Raw genomic sequence first — 26167 nt, forward strand, 5'->3', positions numbered from 1 at the left:
TTCCAGTACACTAGACAACAGAAGATGCTATCTCTCTTTTTCATTCATTCATTTATCTACTTAGCAGAAATTTCTCAAGCAATATGCGGCTAGAATCTGGGAGGAGAGAGATGAGCAAGACATATCTCTACCCTCAAAGTTCTCACTCTAGATTTCTGGTTTTCAAAAGCATTGGTAGAGTGTCATTTTACTTTGTTCTTTAGCACTAGATGCGATAACTTCTGCCAGAGGAATACTCATTACAGAGCAGGAAATGTGCTTCTAGACAGGCACAGTGACAACACACATTTTAAAGAAAATTAAAAGAACCAAGACAAGGACAATATGGACATCATTATCACCTCCAACCTCTCAACCATCATCACTACTCAAATTTGTGGTTTAAAGATCAAAATTTCTATACTATCTTTAAGAAAGCAGTAAGAGAGTCACTCTGACAATCCAACATAAAATCAGGGAAAAATGGAGAAGGACTGGTTTTGTTTTTTTGTTTTGTTTTGAATATCCTTTCACCTTCACATATATTAAAATGCCCTCAGGAGAGAATCGTTTTCTAAGCACCTGAGACAAGGATACTGTTCTTGCCAAGAGAAAAATCATTCCTTGAAGACATTCTCCCAAAGCACCTGGACCAAAACGCAAACTACAAAAAATCATTCTGATATACTTAAAATGCATAATAGATTACTACAATGTGTGTATTTCAAATTGACTGTGAACAAAACTTCAAAGAGATTAAATATTATGAAAACATGCATTTTTTATAAGATCACAGGTAAATGTAATACCAAATTGTAATTTTTCTAAGTATACTGCTGAAGGCTGGCAAAATGAATAACTGATTAAAATAAAGATTTCTCTCAATGCACCAAATTATATAAACTTGGGGAAAATCTTTTTTGCAATTGCCCAAGTTAATTACTTAGCAGAGATTCCATCTGCATTGAGCACAAAAGAAATCTAATTTCTGGGGAAAAACCAAGCATTTACTTACTTTTAGAACTATACAAGCATCATTGCAGTTTTTTAAAAATCTCTTATGCTTAATGCCACCTGAGAGAAATTTTAATATCTTTCTCCAATACTCCACACAAGCACAACAAACTTCCTAGTGCAGAAAAACACGTGAACGTTTCACAGATACTTCTAACAAGTTCAAGTCTAACTTGCTTCTCTTGCCATTTTCCCAGCTCAAGTAGTGGTTTGTCATCCACCCGAAGTACTCAAGGAAGCTGTCCTTGACTCCTCCCTTTTCCTGACCCTTTATCCAATCCTCATCAAGTTGCATCATTCTACCTCTAAAACATTTCCCAAATCTTCACTCCAGCTACTCCGGCACCACCTTAGTCCAAGCCAACCTCTTCTCTCCTCTGGACACACACAGGGGCATTTATTCCTTTCTCCTTCGTTCACTCTTGGACCTATCCTATCCATTCTCCATTCAGCAGACAGAGTAAAGTTCTTAAAACAGGAAAGAAAGAATGTTGTTCATAATGCTTCAAGGCTTTCCCTTGCATTTAGCATAAACACAGAATCATTACCATGGTCTACAAAATCCAACACCAAACAGGCTCTGAGCAGCCTTTTCCACCTTCACTTGGCAAAGTTTTGCCCCAATCATACCCTTTTCCAAGCCCCTTGCTATCACACACCAGACACACTCCTTTCCCTCTTTAGCACCTTATACAAGCTGCGTGCTCTGCTGGAACTCTTACCCTTTGGCTGGCAAACCGTTCCTTAGGGCTAAACTTAAATGTCATTTTCTCAAAGAGATCTGCAGTGACCCCCTCCCCAATATAAATTAGATTCTCCATGGTACTCTCTCATAGTTGATCACTTAGTCCATACCGTGACATGTTTACCTGCATCTGATTAATGTCTGTCTTCCCCACAAACTACGTGCTCATTAAAGACGAGGATCAGGGTTGTTTGTTACTGTTTTTTCTCACCACTGTATTCTAAGCATTCATTCCAGGGACTAGCACATTATACATTTTGTGAACATTGTTGAATCAATCCATCAATTGATAAGAATGAAAAATATGATTTCTGGATAATTTCAAGCTACTTTTGAAATACTGAGTGCAGAAATATTCCTAATATGACCTCAAAATTACATTAATTCTTACTCTGGCATTTGACTAGATATGTTACAAAAGTTGCATTTGAAATAAAATATGTAATACTAGGTTGAGATAATCAGGATTATCACACTAAAAAGAAACATTTGTATAAATTCACAATTTACACAACTTTCAAATGTTGCTCCTTTTTTATTCTGCAAAGTAACCATCTGAGGAGGTATTAAGACATTTGGCACTTAACAAACGCAGCAAGTAAAGCTCCAAGAACATACATATCCTCACTCAGCTGAATCATGAAAGAGACAGAACGGAAATTTAGGTGTCCTGATTCCAAAGCTTATGCTCAAGTTAATAACTGACAATAAGTTTTAAAGAAGACAAAATGTCAATTTGTATGATTTTTAATGTAAAATAAAATTATTTTGATCAAAACTCCAAATGACAATGCCTGATATTTTTAAAGCACCTTAAAATGTACATTTAAAAGGCATTGTCTCTTCTGAAATAACTATGAACGTTGCTTTGAATATACCTGTTTCTTCTACTATACTAGCATCATAATATTATTTCAAGGTTTATACATCTTAATGATGCTGATTATCAATAAGGTTATAGGTAAGAATCAGAACATAGGATACACAAGCGAAGTTCAATCAAGATTCTAAACAATTTTTAAAACAGAGTTATAATTTCTAAGTATGAGACATGTGTTTACTTATTAAAAGACAATTCCAGATGTTCTGAAAGCTTTAGTAGTAGAAAGAGTAAAACTGCCTCTAGATCGCTAAGGAAGCTTTGGAAGAATTTTCCCGTTCTTCCAAGCAAAACAGTAGAATTGAAAGTGGAAGATATTTAAGATGCAGCCTGGACATACTCAATCTATGCCCTTGGTGTCTTAGTTCTATTTTGAAACAGAACTAATAATAATGTGTTCATTGGCATATTTACACAAAATCATGATAATGTCAAGATTTGACAAAGTAGAATAAAGAACATGTATCTTATTGACCTTGAACTTCATTTTCTCTCTCCTCCCTCATTACACAAAATATATATTATCATACACATACAAATTCAGAGATAAGAAGTAAAAAAGATGATTAGATGACATAATTAAAAGAATTCAGTGTGCCATTTTAACTAAAAAATAGGACGGTAAGTATTATTTCTGCAATTAAATAATTGTACTGTTTTTTGTAAGGCATTTTTAGTACACATAAAGTGCTTTCATATACATTATATTTTCAAATTTAATGTTATCATAATCTATTATCAGCTAGGAGAATTTTTTAAAATATTCTAGTGACTGGTTCACATTTTTGGCTTTTGGTTTCCCCTGCACATATGGAAAGTGAAACAGAGCAGTTCAGAAATATATCATGTATATAAAGTCATAGTAATTATCTGTAAAAAAAAAATCTTTAGAGATTAAAGTTACAAACTCAGATAATAAATAATAGCTCTCCATATGAAAACTGTGGCCAATATCAGAGTATTAAGTTTTTGGTATTCTTTGGAAGCTTTTGCTCCTAAAATCATGAACCAAAAGGTGAAAATAAAGAGTCCTAGAGATACAATCTAGGGTTAACTTTTTTTCCCCCAGAAATAACAATTCCCAGGGATCCGCTGGGCCACGTTAAATAGATAATGTTGACTTCAGATTCAGCAAGCCATCACTACTTCCAGTGTGGAGTGTCACAGGTATCACCTCATTTCTGGATGACAGTGAAATCACTGACTGTGAGTCAATGGCTGTATCAGCAAATCACATATAAAAATAGCAGTTTTCTAAAAATACTGACTATGCACTCTACGCCGTCATTAACCTAGCTGGATTAGTAGCTGGTCCTTTCTTCAAAGGTGGGCTTCCCAAGCTAATAAAAGATGGGACCCTATATAAATTCTGAATTTATTCAATTAGAACTACGGAAAAACAAGTCTGTTATGCACAAAGGCTCAAGTCAAGTCAACAGAAATGTTCCTTCAGTATTACACATAAATCTTTAAAATTTTTACAAGACTGAACTGATTTGTACAATTGATGATTCATTATATTAATGCCCCCCAAATTATACTGACATTAGGTTTTATTTTAAGAACTTTTATTCTTTAAAAAGACTGCTGAAATAACTGATTATCCATTTTGGACTATAGAATGTAGTCTCTCTGCATAAGGTACTAAGCATGCAAAATGATATTTTATAGAGTATAGAATTATATAACACAGTTTTAATTATTTTTTGCTAAAATTACTCAAGAACTAATCATTGAAGAATAGTTTCAGAAAAATCAATTCAAAAAACTGTTGGAAATACTTTTTAAACCAAGGAAATATTTACTCACCCTGCAACAGTTTAATTCCTCTGCTGTAAGTATGATTGTACCACATTTCTTCCCTGGAATTCCTCTAAAACAACAAAAATATATTTATATACATTATACTTTATATTAACATTATATCTAATATTATATATTTATAATATAATATTATATGTATTATAATAAACTATTATATATTTTATTTTTATATAACCAAATAAAGAGCATATTAGTAATAAGTGGGCTCTTTCCTAACAAAATACATTCCCAGTTTTAACTTTGAGATAATCCTATAGGTCCACATTTCTTAATGAAGCTAAACTTTGATCACTTTCAATATGTCAGTCTTCTGTCCCAGAGTCTTCAATAACATCATATTGTCTACCACATGTAATGTAATATAATATAACAATCTGAAATATAATAAAACTTTCTCCCGTGGTTTCTAAGCTTTCTATTATATGACTAAAACCTATTCCTAACTTGGTTTTCAATGTCTTTCCCCTTTCATCAACATGGTTGATTATTTGTGCTTCTTTCTTCTTTGTGCCCACTCCCACACCCTGACATACCTTAACACCAACAGTGTTAACTGTTCCCTATTCCACCTCAAATTTTCCATACCCCGAGATGAAGTTCCATTTGTTCCAAGAAACCTTACCCCAGTCAACCCCACACAAAGCTCAGTCTTCTTTGCATTCCTACTGCACTTAACGTCAGTGCCACACGCTTAACATTTAATTATTCCCACGTTGTTACAATCACATACTTTACCCTTTCTTTTCTCAAGTAGATTATAAGCTCTATAAGAGCAGAATTCATGACATAAACCTCTTGTAAACCAACAGAGTTAAATATAAAAGTCCACTAGGAAAATCAAGCTGCGTACATGGTTCCCTGCTTTACACGAGGGACTGTAGAGAGAAGTCCATGAGAATCTTCCAAAGAGGAAACCTAATGCTTCTTTTGTCCTATCACAAATCATAGTTCAGACTCTTCTGTTTGGCGTCAGAACTATAGGTTGTGGAATTAGAGCCCAGTAAGTGTTTTTGTCCTCAAGAATATAATTCACCTCCGATAACCTATGCCAGTATGCATACAACAAATATTTAACCCCTTGTTCTCCATGTATAAAGGATTGGAGTCTTAGTATCTTGACTGGGAATAAAGTAAAAGAATGGAAGTTCAAAATATTCTGAGTTGTAAATATACCAATGTAAATTATACTTGCTCTAAAAATGCTCTATCCTTTCTTTCTTCCTGTCCTAAAATTTCTTTTGGAGAGCACCACTCGGTCTTCAGCTAAAAATGCCATCTCATAGCTTGCGCAGGAAACTGCCTATCACAAAACATTGTTTCCTCTATCTCTTTACTCCCCATTAGGGTAATTGTACAGGTCAGGATCTTCCATTTTCTCCAGGTCTTAATGACTAAGAGATCAACTAATTTATCCTTGCACATTTTTTCTTAGAATATTACATACATCATTTTTAGCATCCTTCCAACATCCTTAATCCGTTAATTTTTCTAATCCAGCTGTACCTTTGGTCTTCTTTCTAACTGCAAATCACAAGATTTCCATTTTTAGCATTATGTCAAACTAAACACCCTGAATGAACGTCTACCTGACAATATTTTAAAATGCTGAATAAAATTTGCAAAGAAGTCTTTATAGATGCTCTGATAACCCGGCAAGAAAGTGAGGACCAATCAGAAGCTGAAGATGGAATGCCAGAAAGACAAGCAGAGGTGAACTCTGAAGTTTGAGACTGGGCTGGTTTTTATGGATCCTTAAGGCATAAAGACGAGAAACAAAAAACGGGGATACTCACAAGATAGGGAATTCAATAAATGACCAACTTGCAGCATAAAGCGTGGATCACAATGTCTATATTGCCTGATTGTAACATGAATTAGAAATAAACATTCACTTTGGAGGAGGCTACAAAATAAATCCTTGCCTTTGAACTTGGTGATGAACAAAAGAGAAAAAAATGTTTCCTAAAAATTGAGACCTCAACCAGACTTGCTGCCTTAATTTCCACTACATGGGTAGCTACAAAAATCAAGAATTCAGTTGAATTCAAGTGATCACAGGTATGTGGTAAATGCAAAACCTCTCTGGAAGAGTCTGCTTTCAAACTACATATCAAAATAAAAGTTAAAAAATTTAAACTTTAAAAATATATACGAACGCATTTTAAACAAAACACAGAAGGAAAAATGTACCATGTGCTAGAGCCTCCAGAAACAACAGGCTGCAGAATCAAACACAGACTTAGAATATTGTAAATATTATGCACAGTATGCAAAATGTAAGTATGTATAATGTACCTAAAATTTAAGAAGAATGGAAATATGAGAAACTTACAATGGACTATAAAAATAATCAAGAATATTTGGAGAAAAAAACAAATATAGAACTTCTAGAAATAATAATAGAAAGAGAGACCTCAGTGGATGGATTTAATCTCAGATTAGACATAGGAGAAGAATTAGTGAATTGAAAGACAGATGTAAAGAAATTATTCATAAGGCAGCACAGAGAGTAGGCATGGAAACTATCATAAAGAGGTTTGGAGACATGAAGAATCAAGGCAAAAGTTTTAATATACATCTAATCAGAGGTCCAGGAAAAAGAGAAAGAATGGAGGAGATGCAATATTTGAAGAAAGAATGGCTGGGAAACCTCTAAAACTGATTTAAAAAAATCAATTTCCAGGGGCCAGCCCAGTGGCATAGTGGTTAAGTCTGTACACTCTGCTTCAGTGGCACGGGTTCGCGGGTTTGGATGCCAGGCACAGACCTAGCACTGCTTATCAAGCCACACTGTTGCAGGCATCCCACATATAAAATAGAGGAGGATAGGCACAGATGTTAGCTCATCAACAAGCTTCCTCAAGCAAAAAGAGGAAGACTGGCAACAGATGTTAGCTCAGGGCCAATCTTCCTCACACACACAAACACAAAATCAATTTCTAGATTCAAAAAGTTCAATAAATCCCAAGCAGCATAAATAAAAATAAATTTACACCAATACAAATGATAAGGACATGGCGAATCACCAGTGATGAAAGGCATGTCTTCAAAGGAGCAGAGAGAAAAGACAGATGGCCTACAAAGATGGGAATACTAAACTAAGAGGTGACTCCTCAGAAAAACACTGGAAGATGAAAGACAACTGAAAAAATATCTTCGATGGTTTGAAAGAAAATAACTGTCACCTTAGGAATTTATACTGTATATATTTCTTTCAAGAACAAGCATGAACTACAGATATCTCCAAACAAACAACAACTGAGTGAATTTCTATCCAAGCACCCTTGCTTGAGAAATTTCTAAAGGATGGACTTCAAACTGAGGGAGAGTGATCACGGACGGAAAGTCTAAGATGAAAGAAGAAACGATAAAAGTGGTAAATATAGATAAATCTTAATAAATATGACCATAAATCAATAATAGTAATGTTAAAAACTGAAATAACAAATATAAATGATAATGATAGCATTAATCAGGAGGGTGAGAATTTAAAGTCTTCTGATGTTCTTTGTTCAGGAAGAAAGTAAAAGATGTTTTAAAGTAAATAGAATTTGATAAATTAAGTAAATATGTTAAAAAATTTCTAGGAAAATACAATTTTTTTAAGGACTTTATAATCTAGAGGTTAGTAAAGGAAAATTGTGGAATGATGCTTTAAAAATACAACCAATTCAAAAGAAACCAAAGAAAAAAGGGCAGAGCGGATGAGAAACACTAAATAGGTGACAGAAATAAAATCCAAAGGAACAGTTACGGAGGTACACACTGATGAACTAAATCCTCCAGATTAAAAACAAAGATTGTCATTCTGTATAAAATAAAATTCATCCATAAGCTATTTATAATAGACATCAAAATTTAAGGATTTAGAAAATTCAGGAGAAAAGAATGGAAAGATATACTAAGGGAAAAAAACTAAACCAAATGAAACCAGTGTACCACACTAACAGCAAACATACAGATTTTAAATTTAAAACGATTGCTAGAAATAGTTACTGTGTAATGACAAAAGGTTCAATTAATTAGGAAGATATAATCTCAATACTGTATGCATCTAACATTATAGTTCCAAAATATAGAAAGCAAGAACTGACTGTACTACAAAAGGACAAATATACCATTACATTGAGCAACTTTAACCTGTCAAACACTTGGCCTGTGATCAAGGTTAACATCACCGGTGATAAGCCATGTTGATATAATGTACCCCTGATATAGTGTAATAAGAATGGCACTTCACCTTTGTGGACTTCCCCTCCAAACCCATAAGTCCAATATAACCATGAGAAAAACAACAGACAATCCTAAATTGAGGAACATTCTACAAAATATCTGATTAGCACTCCTCAAAGCTTTTAAGGTCATACAAAACATGGAAAGACTATGAAATTATCCCAGAACAGATGATACCAGCAGACAGGATGACTAAACGAAATGTGGTATCCTGAATTGAATTTTGAAACAGAAAGAAAGACATTAGTGGAAAAACCAGTGAAATTCAAATAAAGTCTGGAGTTTAGTTAATTTTAGTGTATCGATGTTGGTTTCCTAGTTGTGACAAATGTACCATGGTAACGTAAGACATTAACATTAGGGGAAACTGGATGAGGGATATACAGGAACTTTCTGTACTATCTTTGCAACTATTCTGTAAATCTAAACCTATTCTAAAATACAAATTTTATTAAAAGCAATGCAAAGCAGGAAAAGAAAAATACAAGCTGAGGAAGTATTCTAGGTTAAAGAGACTAAAATCAGGACTTGATGATGTAGGTATGATTCAATGTATGATTCTTTTTTTTTTTTCCTTGCAGGGAAAGATTTGCCCTGAGCTAACATTTGTTGCCAATCTTCCTCTTTTTTTTTTTCTCCTCCAAAAACCCTCAGTGCACAGCTGTATATCCTAGTTGTAAGTCCATATAGTCCTTTTATGTGAGTCACCGCCATAAAGTGGCAACTGACAGATGGGTGGTGTGGTTCCACAACTGGGAAACGAACCTGGGCCATCAAAGCTGTGAGAGCACCAAACTTTAAGCACTAGACCATCAGGGCTGTCTCTTAATGTATGATTCTTGATTAAATTTTAGACTGGGGAAAAATAGCTATAAAGGACATTATTAGGACAGTTGTTGAAATTTCAATATGGAGTGTGGGTTAGAGAACATCATTGCATGATTATGAAGTTTCCTGATTTTGATCATCATATTGTGGTTGTGTCAGAGAACACCCTTATTAAGAAATACACATTCAAGTATTTAGAGTCTCCAACTTACTCTCATATGGTTCAAGAAAAAGAACTAGAATATGAGAGAGGGGGATGAGAGGAAGGGATGTGGGGTAGAACATGATAAAGCACATAGGACAAAGTTAACATTTGTTGACAGTAAACATTCTGGGTAAAGGGCAATACAGGAGTTTCTGGTACTACTCTAGTAAATTTTCTATGTAATTGAAATTATATCAAAATAGAAAGTTACCCCCAAAAATCAATTTTGAAAATAGTTTCCCATACTTGTATTCCTCCATTCTATTTTGTAACACATAGAAAGAATAATAGAACTCATCCCCAAAACAGCTGAAGCTATATCTCAAGAGAACTATTAGAGATGAGTAATCCTTTCCAAAATTGAGCACATGAAGAACAAATGGTCTTTTGAGAGACTGGGTGGTTTGTTTTTGTTTGATTTGGTTTGTTTTGCTTTTTGTTTATTGTTGCAGTTGGATTTTTTCCTAACTGCAACAATTTTCCATATCTCTTACTACCTCTTCCTTACCTCTACCACTGCCTTAGTTCATACCTTTATACCTTTGCTTGGGTTACTGCAGTTTTCTTGTTCCTAACTGGTCTCAGGCTGGTACTCCTTTAATTTATCCTCTCCATTGGTGCCAGATTGATCTGATCATGAATTCTAATCATGAAGCCTTCCATCTCCCAGTGGCTCTATATAGATCCTACAATAATTTCAAATTTATTAATTAGGACATAACATCCTTCATAATGCAGTCACTGTTCAGTCTCTAGTTTCATCCTTCCTGCCACTTTTCAATAGAGCCACACTTCTAGTTCCCTGAATTCACAACAGATGTTTCATTTCTCCCTGACTTCACCAGGAATACTCACCCTACCAACCACTTAAGGAACTTTTTTCATCTCAGTGATTTCTACTCATTCCTCAAAATTTGCTTTAACTTATGGAATATTTACTAAAATTGACCAGATATTATGTCATAGAATATTTACTAAAATGTCTTACTTTTACTAGCCAAAAAGAATTGTTAGAGATTAATGACAAAAGGTGAATTTTAAGTCTAAAAGGTCATTATTAAAAGAAGAAATCATGGAAAAGAGAGAATACTTAAAATTTCACAATAATAAAAATAACACCTATAGGATTCTGCTAGTTTAGTATTGCATATGCAAAAAAATATAAACAAAATGGCATTAAACAAAAATCCAGCAGTGTGTTAATAAAACATAATATAAGAGCAATACAATAACAGTAGGAAATTTCAATATTCCACTTTCAATAATGGATAGAACAACTGAACAGAAGATCAATAAGGGAATAGAGGATCTGAACAACACTACAGACAACTGGACCTAAAAAATATATACAGCACACTCTATCTAACAACAGCAGAATATCCTTTCTTCTGAAGTGCACATGGAACATTCTCCAGGAGAGATCACATGTTAGGCCACAAAACAAGTCTTAACAAATTTAAGATGCTTGAAACTATAAAAAATATATTCTCCAATCACAATGGAGTGAAATTAGAAATCAATAATAGAGGGAAAATTGGAAAAAATACACAAATATGTAGAAATTAACACACACTTAAACAACTAAGGGATCAAAGAAAAAAATCACAACGAAAATTAGAAAATACCTTGAAACAAACGAAAATGAAAATGCAACATAATAAAATATGAGATCCTGTGAAACCAGTGCCAACAAGAAAATTTATAGATTAGACCAGAGATAACTGATAGAATAGAAAAACAATACAAAAAAAATCAGTGAAACTAAGAGTCAGTTTTTTGAAAAGATCAACAAAATTGATCTTAGCTCCACTAGGGAAAAAAAGAGCACTCAAACAAATAAAACTAGAAATGAAAGAGGGGACATTACAACCAATGTCACAGACATAAAAAGGATTATAAGAGAATACTATGAACAAGTGTAGGGCAACAAATTGGATAGCCTAGAAGAAATAGATAAATTCTTAGAAACAAACAATCTATCAAGCACGAAGCATGAAAAAATAGAAAATCTGAGCAGACCAATAATTAATGAGGAGACTGAATCAGTAATCAAACACCTTCCAAGAAAGAAAAGATCAGGATTATATAGCTTCACTGGCAAATTCTCCCAAACATTTAAACAATTAATGTCAACTTTCCTAAAACTCTTTGAATAAATTGAAGAGGAAAGAATGCTTCCAACTTCATTCTGTGAGGCCAGCATTACCCTGGTACCAAAGCCAGACAAAGACACTACAAGTAAACTACAGACCAACATCCCTGATGAATATTAATGCAAAGATCCTAAATAAAATACTAGCAAACTGAATTCAACAGCACATTAAAAGAATTATATGCCACAACCAAGTGGGACTTATTCCTGGAATGCAAGGATGGCTCAACATTTTAAAATCAATCAATTTAATATACTACATTAACAGAATAAAGGACAAAAATCACCTCAATGCAGAAAAAGCATTTGACACGATTCAACACCCTTACATGATAAAAAAAAAAAAAAAAAAACTCTTAATAAACAAACTAGGAATAGAAGGAAACTACCTCAATATAATAATAGCTATATATGAAAGGCCTACAGATAACCTTATACTCAACAGTGAAACATTGAAAGATTTTCCTCTAAGATCATGAACTCTAAGCTGCCAGCCCTCACCGCTGGTATTCAACACCACACTGAAAATTCTAGCCAGGAGAATTAGGTAAGAAAAAGAAATAAAATGCATCTAAATTGGAAAGGAAGAAGTGAAATTATTTCTGTTTGCAGATGACATAATCTTATATGTAGAAAATCTTAAAGATTCCAGATTAAAAAAAAAACTTTTAAAGCTAATAAACAAATTCAGCAAAGCTGCAAGATACGAAATCAACATAAAAAATCAGTTGTGTTTCTACACACTAACAATGAACAACTCAAAAAGGAAATAAAACACTTCCAGTTACAATAGCATCAAAAATAATAAAACACGTAGGAATAAACCTAACCAAGGAGGTAAGAAACTTTTTACACTAAAAAGTATAAAACACTGCTGAAAGACATTAAAGAAGACACAAAGAAATGGAAAGACATCCTGTGTTCATGGATTGCAAGGCTTAATATTATTAAGATGTCCATACAACCCAAAACAATTTACAGATTCAACACAATCTCTATCAAACTTCCAGTGGCAATTTTTTCAGAAATAAATAGTAAAATTCATCCTAAAATTCATATGAAATCTCAAAGGACCTCAAATAGCCAAAACAATTTTGAAAAATCCAACTTTGTTCGGAGAACTCACACTTTCTGACTTTAAAACATATTACAAAGCTACAGTAATCAAAACAGTGTAGCATTGGCATAAAGACAGACAAATAGACTTTTGAAATACAATAGAGAGCCCAGAAATAAACCCTCTTATATATGGTCATATGATCTTCAACAAGGTTGCCAAGACCACTCAAGGAGGAAAAGCAGTCTCTTCAACAAATGGTATGGGGAAAACTGTATATCCACATGGAAAAGAATGATACACACATAAAAATAAACTCAAAATGGATTAAAGTCTGAGAGATAAGACCTGAAAATATAAAACTTCCAGAAGAAAATATAGGGGGGAAACTTCATGACATTGATCTTGACAATCATTTCTTGGATATGACCCCAAAAGCACAGCAAAAATGGACAAATGGGACTATACCAACCCTAAAAACTTGTGTGCATCATAGAACACAATCAACAGGGTGAAAAGGCAATCTAAGGAATGAGAGAATATATTTGCAAATTGTATATCTGATAAGGGGTTAACATCTAGAATATCTGATAAGGGGTTTACATATATATATAAAGAATTCCTACAACTCAACCAAAAAAAAAATCACATAGCCCAACAAAAAAAATGGGAAAAGGACTTGAATAGACATTTCTCCAAAGATGATATACAAATGGTCAAGTAGATGAAAAGATGCTCAATATCACCAATTATAAGAGAAATGCAAATCAAAACCACAATGAGACATCACCTCAAATCTATTAGGATGGCTACTATCAAAAAAACAGAAAATAACAAGAGTTGGTGAGGATATGCAGAAATTGGAACCTTTGTGCACTGTTGGTGGAATTGTAAAATGGTGCAACTGCCTTTAAAGTAGTATGGAGGTTCCTCAAAATACTACAAGTAGAACTACTATATGATCCAGCAATCCCACTTACAGTTATATATGCAAAAGAATTGAAAGCAAGGTGTCAAAGAGCTATCTGTACACCCATGTTCATAGCACCACTATTCTCAATAGTCAAGAGGTGGAAGCAATCCAAATGTCCATCAATGGATGAATGGATAAACAAAATGTGAAGTATACATACAACAGAATAATATTCATTCTTAAAAAGGAAGGCAATCCTGTCATAGGCTACAACATGAATGATCCTTGAGGACATTACGTTAAGTGAAATAAGCCAATCACAAAAATAAAAAGATGAAAAAGTTCTGGAGATGTGTTTCACAACAGCACGACTATTCTTAACACTACTAAACTGTACACTTAAAATGTTGAAGATGGTAAATAAAAAATTAATCAAACAACCAATAACACAACAATTACTAATAGCAATTATTCTGAGAATACAAGATTGTGTAATATTTTTAAATCTAGAACTTAAAAACAGGAAGCAAACATATATAATTTTTAAAAAGAAATGTGACTCAAGATAATGAGGAATTTCTTTAACTAATGATAAAAAATACAAATGAGCAAGGAAATGATGGAAAATTTGACATTAAAATTGAGAATGCCCATTCATCAAAATACACCAGACTAAAAAGAGAAGAAAAAAGTCATAAACTAGGAAAAGATGTTTTCAAATAGTCAAACAACAAAAGATTAGTATCAAGAATATGTAAGAACTCTTAAAAATCAGCAAGAAAATGGCAAATAGTCTAAAAGGAAAAAATGAGCCAAAATCATGAAAGGTATTTTACAGAAGATGAAAAACAAACAGGTATTAAATATGTGGAAAGATATTCAACCACATTGGTAACTAGAGAAATGCTAATTGAAATATATACCACACTGACAAAAACAACAAATCCTAAAAATGTCAAGTTTTGACAAGAAGTAGAAGCAAGTGGAATGTTTTTATACTGTCATGAAAAGCAAATTGGGTAGGACCATTTGGAAGACACTTTGCTTATTTCTAATAACTCTGAAGCTACTTCTATTATTTTCCTGTAACTGCCGTAACAAATTATCACACATTTAGCAGCTTAAAAGACACCCATTCACTATTTCACAGTTATGAAGGTCAGAAGTCCAGCAGGCTCAGCTAGGAACTCTGCTTAGTGTCTGGCCAAAATCAAGGAATCAGCTGTCTGGGAAAAAATCTGCTTCCAGGATCATTCAAGTTGTCAGGAAGTAGAATTGAACTCCTTCTCATTGGCCGCCCAAATCTTTAAGCCAGCAACGAAAGAGCTGAGTCCTTCTTACTCTACAAGTCTCTGTGACTTGCTGTTCTGCTGCATCTTTCCGACATTCGCATTTGCCTTTATGGGCTTACAAGATTACACTGGGTTTACCTACATAATCTAGGATAACCTTTCTATCTTAAAGTCATCTGATTAATAATTTTAATTACATCAGCCAAGGTCCTTTTGCCATGCAACATAACATAACCACAGGCATGACATCAGAATGTGAGGGTCATAGAAGCCAAACCTTGCCTACCCCAGTCCACCCATTGGCCCTCCATGATCCATGGCCCTTCCATAGCAAAACACATTCACCTCCTCCACAGGTCCCCGAAGGTTCCATCCCATTACAACACTGACTCAGTTCAAAAATCTCATCTAAATCTTATCAGCTCAAATGTTTCAAATCTCATCATCTAAACAAGTGCGGTTAAGGCTCTGGGTATAATTTATCATGGAGCACAATTCCTCCCAACAGGGCACCTGTGTCTCTAAAGAAACAAATTATCTGCCCCAACATACAATTAAGGGTCAGGCATAGGATAATACTTAAAGCATTCCTGTTCCAAAAGGGGAAAAATATAAGGTAAGATGAATCATCAGTCCAAAGTGATTTTGAAATCCAGCTGAGCAAACTCTACTAGTTTTCTATGGTTTACACTACAACCTCTGGGTTATTCTTCTTTTTTGATAAAAGGTAGCAAGAGATTGCCAGTATAATTTTGGGGGTCCAACAGCCTTCTTTCATTTATACTTTCTCTGTCTTTCAGTCCAAGCTCACAGGGTTTCTGCTGGGATAAAATTCTCAAGAGCTTTGTGGGTCTCTTGTGTATGTCATAGGGACTCCATTAGATAAAAAGCTCCTCCACGGAGCAGTCTTCTATCTATCTTCCATACTTTAAAGTATTTATTATAGTAGCACCCCACTTCTGTCTACCAAAATATGCATTAGTTTCCTATTGCTGCCATAACAAATTACCATAAACTCAGTGGCTTAAAACAACACACCCACTCATTATCAGACAGTTCTGTAAGGCAGAATTTCAGCAGGCTCAGCTGGGTGCTCTGCTTAGGGCTGCACAAGGCTCACATCAAATTGTCAACCAGCCTGGGTTCTTATCTAGAGGATCTGGGAGAGCATTAACTTCCAAGCTCATTTAGTTTGATGGCAGAATTCATTTCCTTCTCATGATTTCCATGTGGTCTCCTACATGTTCAAGACAGCAAAGGCAGGTAAGATACTGCTCATGTGTTCAATCTCCTTGACTTCCATCTGCTGCATCTCTCTGACTTCTTGTTCTCCCTTTCTCTTCTGTCTTTAAGGGCTCATGTGATTACACTGAGACTATCTAGATAATTCATGATAATCTACTTATCTTAAGGTCAGCTGATTAGTTCATTGTAATTATATCTGCAAAGTTCCTCTTGCCATGTACAGTACATAACCATGGGTGTGATATCACACAGCAAAGGTTCTAGGGGCCAAAATTTTCCCTTCTTTACTGCACATATCCTATGACCCCAGAATTTCATTTCTAGGCATATAATAAAAAGATATATAATTATTTTTATTGCAGCGTTACTTATATAGAAAAAAACACAAGAAACTAAAAAAATGTCCATCAATTTAATATAAGGTAAATCTATCTGTAATTCATGAAATGGATAACTACACAGCAATGAAAAGAATGAACTACAGCTTCACACATCACCCATTACATGGATGGTTCTCACAAACAATTTTGAGCAAAAAACTCAAGTCATGGAAAAATATATAGTATAATTTCACTTATATAAGTCAAAAAACAGGAAAAACGAAACCATACTTAAGCTGCTATCAGGCTTAATATTTTTCACAAAATTAATCTGTATATGCTGAGCTAAAAGCAGTAAGTCATATCACCAAAGGGGTATGTGTTCAGTAACATAAAGTTTCCTGCCTTAAAACATCTCCTTTATCAGCCTTTCTCAAGGTTTAAAACTTTCAGGGTCTCAGATTCATCCTTAGACTTAGACTGTTTACTTGGTAAACTCTTTTTCATTTTTCAAAGCCCAACTCAGATGCTGCTTCTCTGACTCCCGTAACTATGGTGAATTCCTCCTCTCCCTCTCTACCTTGTAGATACTCCTATAGGGCTACAATGAGACCTAGTGCATAGAGATTGTGTTGGGGAGTTTAAATCGCAAGTACATCAATTAATGACTCTGACCTTGAATGAGTTGTTTAACTTTCTTGAAACTCAGTTTCTTCCTCTGAGAAGTCAAGATAATAATGCAGTTTAAAATATCACATGTGTGTAAACATAGCACAGAACAAGTACTCAATAAATTACAGTTGTTATTATGTGTTTACATGGATCATTCATAAGAGCAGTGAGTTCCAGGATGGAGGAATTATGCATTGCCATCTCTGCATGATTATACCTAAAGACATCTGGCACTTATTAGATGTTCTCTAAGCATTTGTTGAATTGAATTGCATTTGATTTATGAGAGTGATTTCAGAAGCGCCCAACTAAATAATATAACTCAATATGGATCAACAAGAAGAGTAACAAATTAAACCAGTAGCATACTTTCAATACAACCTTAGCACTGATTTGTTTATTATAGTACTAGCTCTCTGATGAACGGGCCAAAGATAACAGGATGCAGTGCATTCATTGATTGAGGGCAGGGAGAGAGGGGAAGGTGACAAAGAAATGAAAGGGTAGTCCATGATACAGAAGGTCAGGCAGCTAAAGGGCAGAATGAGAATTCTAAGTGTTTTACCTGTAAAGGTAATAGAATTAAGGGATAATCTTCAATAAAAAATTTACCAACTTGACATATGGTTTGGACCAGTCTTGACTGCTATTTGGGTAACAAATAGCGGTACTTGGGTAACAAATACCCAAATTATAAGGAGGAGTGGAGGGGACATAGGCTCTAGTAAGAGCTAATTCCTAACTGGGTAGAAGGTAAATAAACACCTTTTCCACCATAAACCAGTCTATCTCAACTGGGGTAAGAACAACTCAAAGTAAACTGTTCGGATTAACTCTTTTTTAAAAATTAAATTTAAAAAAAGTTAATGTAGGAGCTGCCCTGGTGGCACAGTGGTTAAGTTCACACATTCTGCTTTGGTGGCCCAGGGTTCACGGGTTCAGAACCCGGGTGCAGACATACACATCGCTCATCAAGCCGAGCTGTGGCCATGTCCCACATAAAAAATAGAGGAAGACTGGCACAGATGTTAACTCAGGGACAATCTTCCTTAAGCAAAAAGAGGAAGATGGGCAGTGGATGTTAGCTTAGGGACAATCTTCCTCACCAAAACCAAAAAAACAACAAAAAAAGTTATCCAGTGGCACAATGAAGTATTTATGTAATATTGCACTAAAATTTGGTAACACCTAAATAATTAATAGATGAGAGCTCTGTTTATACTTGCCTTGTGAGAGGAAAAGACTTAGATCTTAGTAGGGAAACAGATTATACAAATAATTGACTGAAACTTGCCCTGTAGTGAAATGCAAACTATATGATACAGAAATAAACATGTAAAAATTAATTTGTTATTCATCAACATTAATGATTTTAATATAAGAGGTAAGCCTAACATGAAACTATGATTTTTCTTTGTTAATGTATGAATCCTTCTTTAATCTCAAAATGAATTATTCATATGATCCTATTTCATGAACATATGATACTAATATATGAAAATGATAGTCAAACTGACTTTTTGACTGTGAAATACTAGTGAAAATAGAAGTTTGTATTTCATATTAATTATAGGTCCAAAAAGCAAAACAAATTAGATACATAGATCACTTAGTTTTACAGAATTGCAATACAAACAGAATAAAATACATTTGCTTATTTAAGCAACAAATATTTGTTGAGTTATCACCTTACGTGCAAGGCATGGCAACTAGTACTCTCTAGGGTTCTGTAATACAATCATTTTAAAAAGATGTATTGAGTGCTTACCCTTTTATAGGCATTTTGCTAGGTAGTAAAGAAACAAATAAAGTTGAAGAAGATTTAGTCCCTAGCCTAAAGGAGCTCAGTGGGAAGAAAAACAAATAAACACACAGTAAAGATGCTGTAACTGGTGCAGATACTGATGCAGTAACAATAAAATGTGATGAATATTATAACTGAAATAAGACGCGTGTGCTAGAACACCAAAAATGGGACATCAATCTTACTCTGGCAGAAATAAAGGAGATTGTACACAGGTGACAGGAACTGAGTCTAACAAGGTGAGTACACACTGGCAAGTGGGACAATGTGCAGAAATGCCTTCCAGACACAGAGATCAATGTGAGAATATGACCCACTGAAGGAAATGCAAGTCATTCAGAGAATTACGTATGTTCGGGAATATTAGAGTACACAACTGGGTCTCAAGTGTTATTGCAAAGAGTTGAGTTTTCTCCCCTAAAGGTTATGAGAAAGAATTGGAGGATTTCAAACAAGGGAAGGGGCTGGACTCTATATCTGACTCCAGAAAGACCAGTAGGAGCTGGTGCATGCAGACAGGATTGACGCCGATTGAAACTACAGACATCAAGCCCGGTTGGGAGAATTGCATAAATATCTAAGCAAGAAGGGTTGCTGCTCAAGGGTAGTGGAGGTGGAGATGCACAAGGGATTCCGGAAAACTTGGTTACTTATTGGGAAAGGAAGGAGAGAGGGAGCAAGAGAGCAATACGGCTCTCAGCTATCTTGCTTAGAAAACTGTCCAGTGATGCTATCACAGAGAAAGGACAGAGCAGGGGGAGTTTTGACAAAATAAATGATAAATTCACTTCTGGGGCATATTCAGTTTGCAATTTCTTTGAGACATCCGTGTTCAGTGGGCTGTTCTATGTATGCATCTAGAGCCAAGGAGAGAAACACATATAAGATGTGAGCATCAATGGCATATAGGTGACAGTTAAAATTAGGGCTATATAAGAGATCATCCAGAGTAACATAACGTGTAGGCTGTAGGCCTTAATCTTTGTTGAGTCACAGATACATTTAGGACTCAATAAAAGCTAGGAGAAAAATGTCACCCAGCATTCTGCACACAATTTCAGGTCATTCTTCAGCCAGTGAAGGAGAGTAGGAAGACTTCCAGAAATCCAGGAGGAAAACTAGGAGAGACGGTGTCATGAAAACAAAGGGAGAAGAATTTCAAGGAAGAGGTGGTCAATAGCACACAAACCACAGAGAGGCCAAATCAGTTGAGAATTGAAAGCACCTGCTAGATATGGCACAGAGGAGGTATCTGGCCCCAAGTAAGCCATTTGAGTGGAATTATGAAGATAGGTTGAAGAGGGAGTGGTAGTTGACAAGCTGTACAAGAAGAGTCTTTGAAGATTATCTGCCATGATGGGAAGAATGGAGAGAGAGCCCTAGCATACGGTAGAAGCACAGTTGCACGTCTTGGGGACGGCAGGGAGAAAGTTGAAGATATATACAAGGCCCCCCGGGATGTCTGTGTAGCACGCAATTTGGGGCTCAGATGGAGGAAACTGTTTACCTGAAGAAGAGAAACATATGCTCAACTAAGCCAGGAGAGAAAAAGGTAAAATGAATCTCACCTGTAGTGGACAAAATCTGAACAAAGATTAAGGAGCCGAACCTGATTTTTAACAAGCCATTCTGCTGACTTCTTCTCTTGATGTTGGGCAAGGTATTTAACTTATTTAAGCCTCACATTTGCAAAATTTAACTAATAATCTCTATTTCGCTAGATTGAGGAATGATTAAATGCTATAATATATGTAAAGTTCTTGATGCAGTCCGATAGAGTGCTAAATAACAAATATAGCAACTAATATTATTTGGCATTATGTTCTCTGAGAATCAAAGGTAAAGTTGTAAAAATAAAAGGCTGGGAGTGATGAGAGGAGATAGATAGAGAGCTTGAAGAAGGTTATTTATAACCTTTTGGAAAAGCTGCTGAGGAGACAGGGAAAATGTGCCCAAGAGGGTCACAGAGCATTGAAGGTGGAACTGGGGACAGAGCCCAGGAGTCAGTGATGTCACCAGACCATTTGGTTCTGTGCTATGACCCTATGGTGCATCCATGGGTGTGGATACAGAGAAGGCAAATAGCTGGGGTTGCTGACATAAGATATCAAATGTTTCTTGTTAAACAAAGAAAAATCAAAGCCACATAAACAGCCCAATAATTGAAAACTCTAACATTCAAGTGGAGAGAAACTTATTTTTAGTACATTAGTTTTCTTTTGAGATCTAATTACATGAGGAAATTATGTCATTTCCAAAGGCAAAGATAAAAGATCCATGCAAGTACAGTTTTTTCAAAACTAATGATTCATTTAATTCAAAGCTGATGCATTTATCTTTCTATGCAATGTTTTATCTCTAAAATATTAACAAAATGCCATTTCTAAGATTTTATTAAACCAATGATCACAAAAGGAAACACACTATGTTCACTGGTAAAATAAGTCACATACCAGAAAACTGAAACTATAACCTTTGATTAAAATTTGAAACACTGTGCTCATCAAGAACTCCATCTGTTACTCTGCAATTTTTAACACTACAATTAAATAAAATGTGATCTTGTTTTATAGTTAGAATGTAAATGTTGACATTAAAAGGAAAACAAGATGGTTATTATCATGGTACAGAATCACTATGAGTACAATCAATGATTTGATACATAGTTTTTCAGTAATAAAAACAAAGGAAACTGCTCATTATCTCTGGAGATTGAGATTTTCTTTGAAAGCAATTATTGACAAGAATGGTGTGATCCTAGCTCTTAAATACCACATGTCAAAATTTTTAAGAAATTACTTTTTTTGCTTATGATAAACTAGTTCTACCCATTTATCCAATATTAGGTTGCTCATATCACTAAAAGTATACTTTGCATTTGTAATGTAGTAAAATGCGCATGGAGCAACGATATTATAATCTAAGAATTCTGTTCCAAATTCTGGGAAACTGAAGCACAAAGTTATAATGTGCAGGAGAGACACTTAGAGTACTTAACAAAAAGGAAGAAGCATAACAGTGTGACTATTATTCTGGAAAATTCAGTTCAATAAACATTTATTTAATTCTTACTATTTACAAGGCAGGTCTCTACAATACAGAGGATATAATGGTTTCTTTTTAAGCCTCTCACAATTGTTACATGAAGAAAGGGATGGAGTGGGATTCAGCCTCTTGATTGAATTTTAGAAGGCTGTTCAGGTGCTTTGCTCCAGCATGCTGTGGAGCCCACATATGTTCACAGGTGAATTAATATAATAAGAAAGAGCAGGAGCATCTACTGTGTATTCCTTTGATTATGTTTTTCAGTAGACCTGCTTAAGAAAGGACAATAGAGAATTTAATACAAACAAAAACAGTATGAAGGAAGGAGGAAAGAATCCTCATAATGCTGGGAGACGCTATCAATTCAGTTAGCTCGAAATGGTATTTATATTAAAACAACAATACATTCATGCAAATAACTAAAAATATATGTTGGAATATAGATATATTTGGAAATGTCAGTTTACTGAACTGCCCTCCATGTTTAGAGTCTTTCCTCAGAGTTCACTCAAATGCAGAAATAGTTGAGATTCAATTGATCTACCTCCATGATTATGGGGAGGAGCCAAACAAGACTGGTATCAAAGTAGACAGTGAGTTGCAAAGATTACTGAGATTTTTCATTTACTAGAATTTAATCTCAGGGCAGCCTGCTGAAAATCTACCTGTACCTAAAATGGCACCATAGCCCAATCAAGGCTAATTATTCACAAAGGCTTATAAAAATAAATAAATAAAAACACTAACAGTATGTTTAATCTTTCTCTCTCCTGAAATTTCTAAGGGAAGATGGCAGCAGAGAGCTCTGTGTTTTGGGAAATGGAGGCAGGTCATCCTGCATTACCAAATGGAAGAAACGACCAGGAAGGATGAGAACATGGTGCAGTTTACTTATCAACACACAGTGAACTCAAAATGATTTTCCAGAAGACCAGCAAAAAAAACCCTGATATACTTATTTACTTTTTTCCAAAAAGTTATATATGGATTTATTTTTAAAATTTCTTGTAGTAGTCTTTCTATTTAGATTATTTGGCTCTGAGAAAATTTAATGCTACCCCTGGAGAAGAGTACGTTCATCTTAGTTGACCACAGAAAGAGTAGCTGCAATCCCTCTGGACATACCTGGCTGGCACTGGAAAGTTATACCTCTCTTTACTTCCAGGGTTATTGCTGTCTTCTCAGTAATCACAGGGAAGAGAAAAATCTCAGCACACATCCTACAGAAGCCTGGAGTAGCCCATAGAAGCTGGGTGTTCATGACCCAAGATAGATGCAAGAAGCAGAAACTTTTGTAGGGATGAGCACTATTTATCTCAGGAAAAAGTGAGATACTGGACTGTGCTTGAAGAAGAGCTGTGTGGGTAAAAGATAATGAGAAAGAATCTCATCCTTGAAATGACCTTAGTCAGAATGGATGTCCCTTGAAAGCTCTTCTCACTATCCAGAGATGTTCTTGACTTTTAAGTAAATAGTTCTGTATTACTAAAATGAAATATAATAAAAATTTAAATTTTCTTTTAGAGCTGTATATAAATATATATTTATTGAAGGCAATATAGTGCTGTGTTTAAGCATATAGGCTCACAAAACAAACAACCCTATTTGAAGCTAGTTACTCCTGAGTCCTTGTCTCAGTTTCTTCCTGATGAACGGGGATGACAACAATCTCTACCTACTTCATAATGGTGCTCTGAGGGTTAAAGAAGTTACTATGTGTAAAGCAGGTAGAATAGCGACTGACATATTATAAGAACTCAATCAAGTTAGCTGCTAGTGTTATTTTAAAAAACATTTACTGCTCCCTTTCCACTTGCTTTGAGGACAAAGAACCAGTTGAGTGTAAGTACAAGAACAGAGACAATCCCCAAATGTTTGTTCCAAACATTCATCTCAACAGTGAGTTACAGCTCAGACCAATGTGTCTATTCCAAAGTTGGCCCATAAAGGTCTTTTCTCACCTACTAGTTTGCTTAACTATAGAACTAATATTCCCAGCCTGCATTTTGAATCCAAGAATCCAGCAAATTATGCCATATACGAACAAGAGGAGAGAAGGAACAAAGGAGAAATGAATTTCACCGTAGAGGAAGCTATAGTTTCTCTGAAAGATTTTATCCCAATGTGATTTCTAAACATTGTCCATAAAAAGGGTAACCCTTTAGAAACTCATCTGATATTTAAACTAAGTGAAACTAGGAATGTTTATTCCATAAAGGCAGGTACTATTTAATTTAGAACCCATCCTCCAAAATAACATGGATCATGTCTCAGCATTTCTTTCCTTCGGTTAGGATTTTCCACCAGTTTTCAATCTAACCCAATGACTTTAGGCAAATGCAAATAAAAAAAATTGTTGCAAAGGTTTCTACTCTGGGTAAACACCAGCATCTACAATATAAGGATAGAATGACTCATCTACTCCTAAAGCTGATGATCACTTGTGGCAAATCCAGAAATGGATGATCTTCATCTTAGAATACAGTATCTACTCAGTTACTTGTGCAAGAAATCTGAAGGTCATTCTTGAAATCTTCTTCTTCAACCAAGACTACCAGCCTACCACCAATCTTTGTGAAATCAACCTTCAAAACGTATTTTTAATCAGCCCACTTCTCCTCTGAACTGGATTATTTCAACAGTAGTTAATGTACTCATCTCTCTGTTAACTACCCACAACCATTCTCCATACAGAAGTGAATGAACCTCTTTGAACAAAAAATCATGAACTTTCCCAATGCACTTATGACAAACATTCAAATACTAAATATGGCCTATATATTCTGGTCTAAGTCAGTAATCTAATTTTCATAGGGTTTATGTCAATATGTAATTACATTTATTTGTGTGACTATTCATTTAAAGAATAAATGGTAAACTCAAGGAAGACAGCAACAACTCTGTGTTTTCATAATTGTCTACTTAGTCCCTAACAGTTTCTGGTCCATAACGTATTCACAGTAAAGATTTGTTGAATAAGTGAATTAAAAGAAATAAATAAAAATCTCTAAGACCTCTACTGTACTCAGCTTCTGTCTGACAGAAAAGTAAACAAATCTAGTCAGTAATATAGTCTATATAGTAAACACTGACATAAAATGATTTTGCCTTTTATTTTTCTTTCTTAAACTGGGGTTCCTAAAGGAGTTAGTCGTACACAAGCCTCATAGAACAGAAAAATATTCAAATCAGAACAACAGATCTACCATTCTAGGGTTTGTCTCTGATGATGACATACAGGGCTATTTTGAGAAAAATTTATTTATCTTACCTATATCTCTCTCACGACTGGCCATATCCTTTACAAGCCTTTCTATTCAGAAGAGTTCTTCACCTATATGCCTATAGCTATAACCACTGGAATTCCTGAGTAAAGCAGAGAAGGGTGGGGGCTTGTAGCTGTATACAGTCTGCTTTTTTTGGGTTAAAACAGTTCAATCTCTGCAAATCCTTCCAGAGCATGAGGTCAGATCCACAAATGAATTTAACAAAGTGGTCCAGCTTAACATTTATTAAATTTCCATTATATAGAAGACTCACAATCTTGCACAAGATACATAAGGAAATGTACTACAATTCCCTCTACCCTTGGCCTTTGGAGAATGCACAATTTTTCATTTGGGGCTCTCCTGGAGACTTACTCTAAGTCCATGAAGCATCTAACATCTCTCTAAGATGCAATCAATGGCTCAATTTTTAATGTGTTGGATAATATGAAAATTACTAATATGTATACACATCTATGTGATCTTTGCAAATGAGACAAAAATAATTTTTAATTGATATTGAACTCTAGATGACATTTTGTTACATTTTGCAACTACATATGAACACAGCTCCAATGCTTTAGAAATTCAGGACATTTCCAACAAAATAATAACACTATCTTATACAGGCAGACCTCAGAGATATTGTGGGTTCAGTTCTGCACCACCATAATAAAGTGAATATCACAAAAA

The 26167-nt window shown here is 34.8% G+C and overlaps 1 protein-coding gene across 1 annotated transcript in view; it reads right to left on the reverse strand.

Moving 5' to 3' along the window:
• Window positions 1-26167, reverse strand: part of CPNE8 (copine 8) — a 209178-nt gene that overhangs the window by 103285 nt on the left and 79726 nt on the right. The window contains exon 7 of the mRNA XM_008520156.2: window positions 4428-4491. Coding sequence (XP_008518378.1) covers window positions 4428-4491 — 64 coding nt within the window. The remainder of the gene's footprint in view (window positions 1-4427; window positions 4492-26167) is intronic.

Source organism: Equus przewalskii, chromosome 5, assembly GCF_037783145.1.
Source record: "Equus przewalskii isolate Varuska chromosome 5, EquPr2, whole genome shotgun sequence".
In the NCBI taxonomy this organism is placed as follows: Eukaryota; Metazoa; Chordata; class Mammalia; order Perissodactyla; family Equidae; genus Equus; species Equus przewalskii.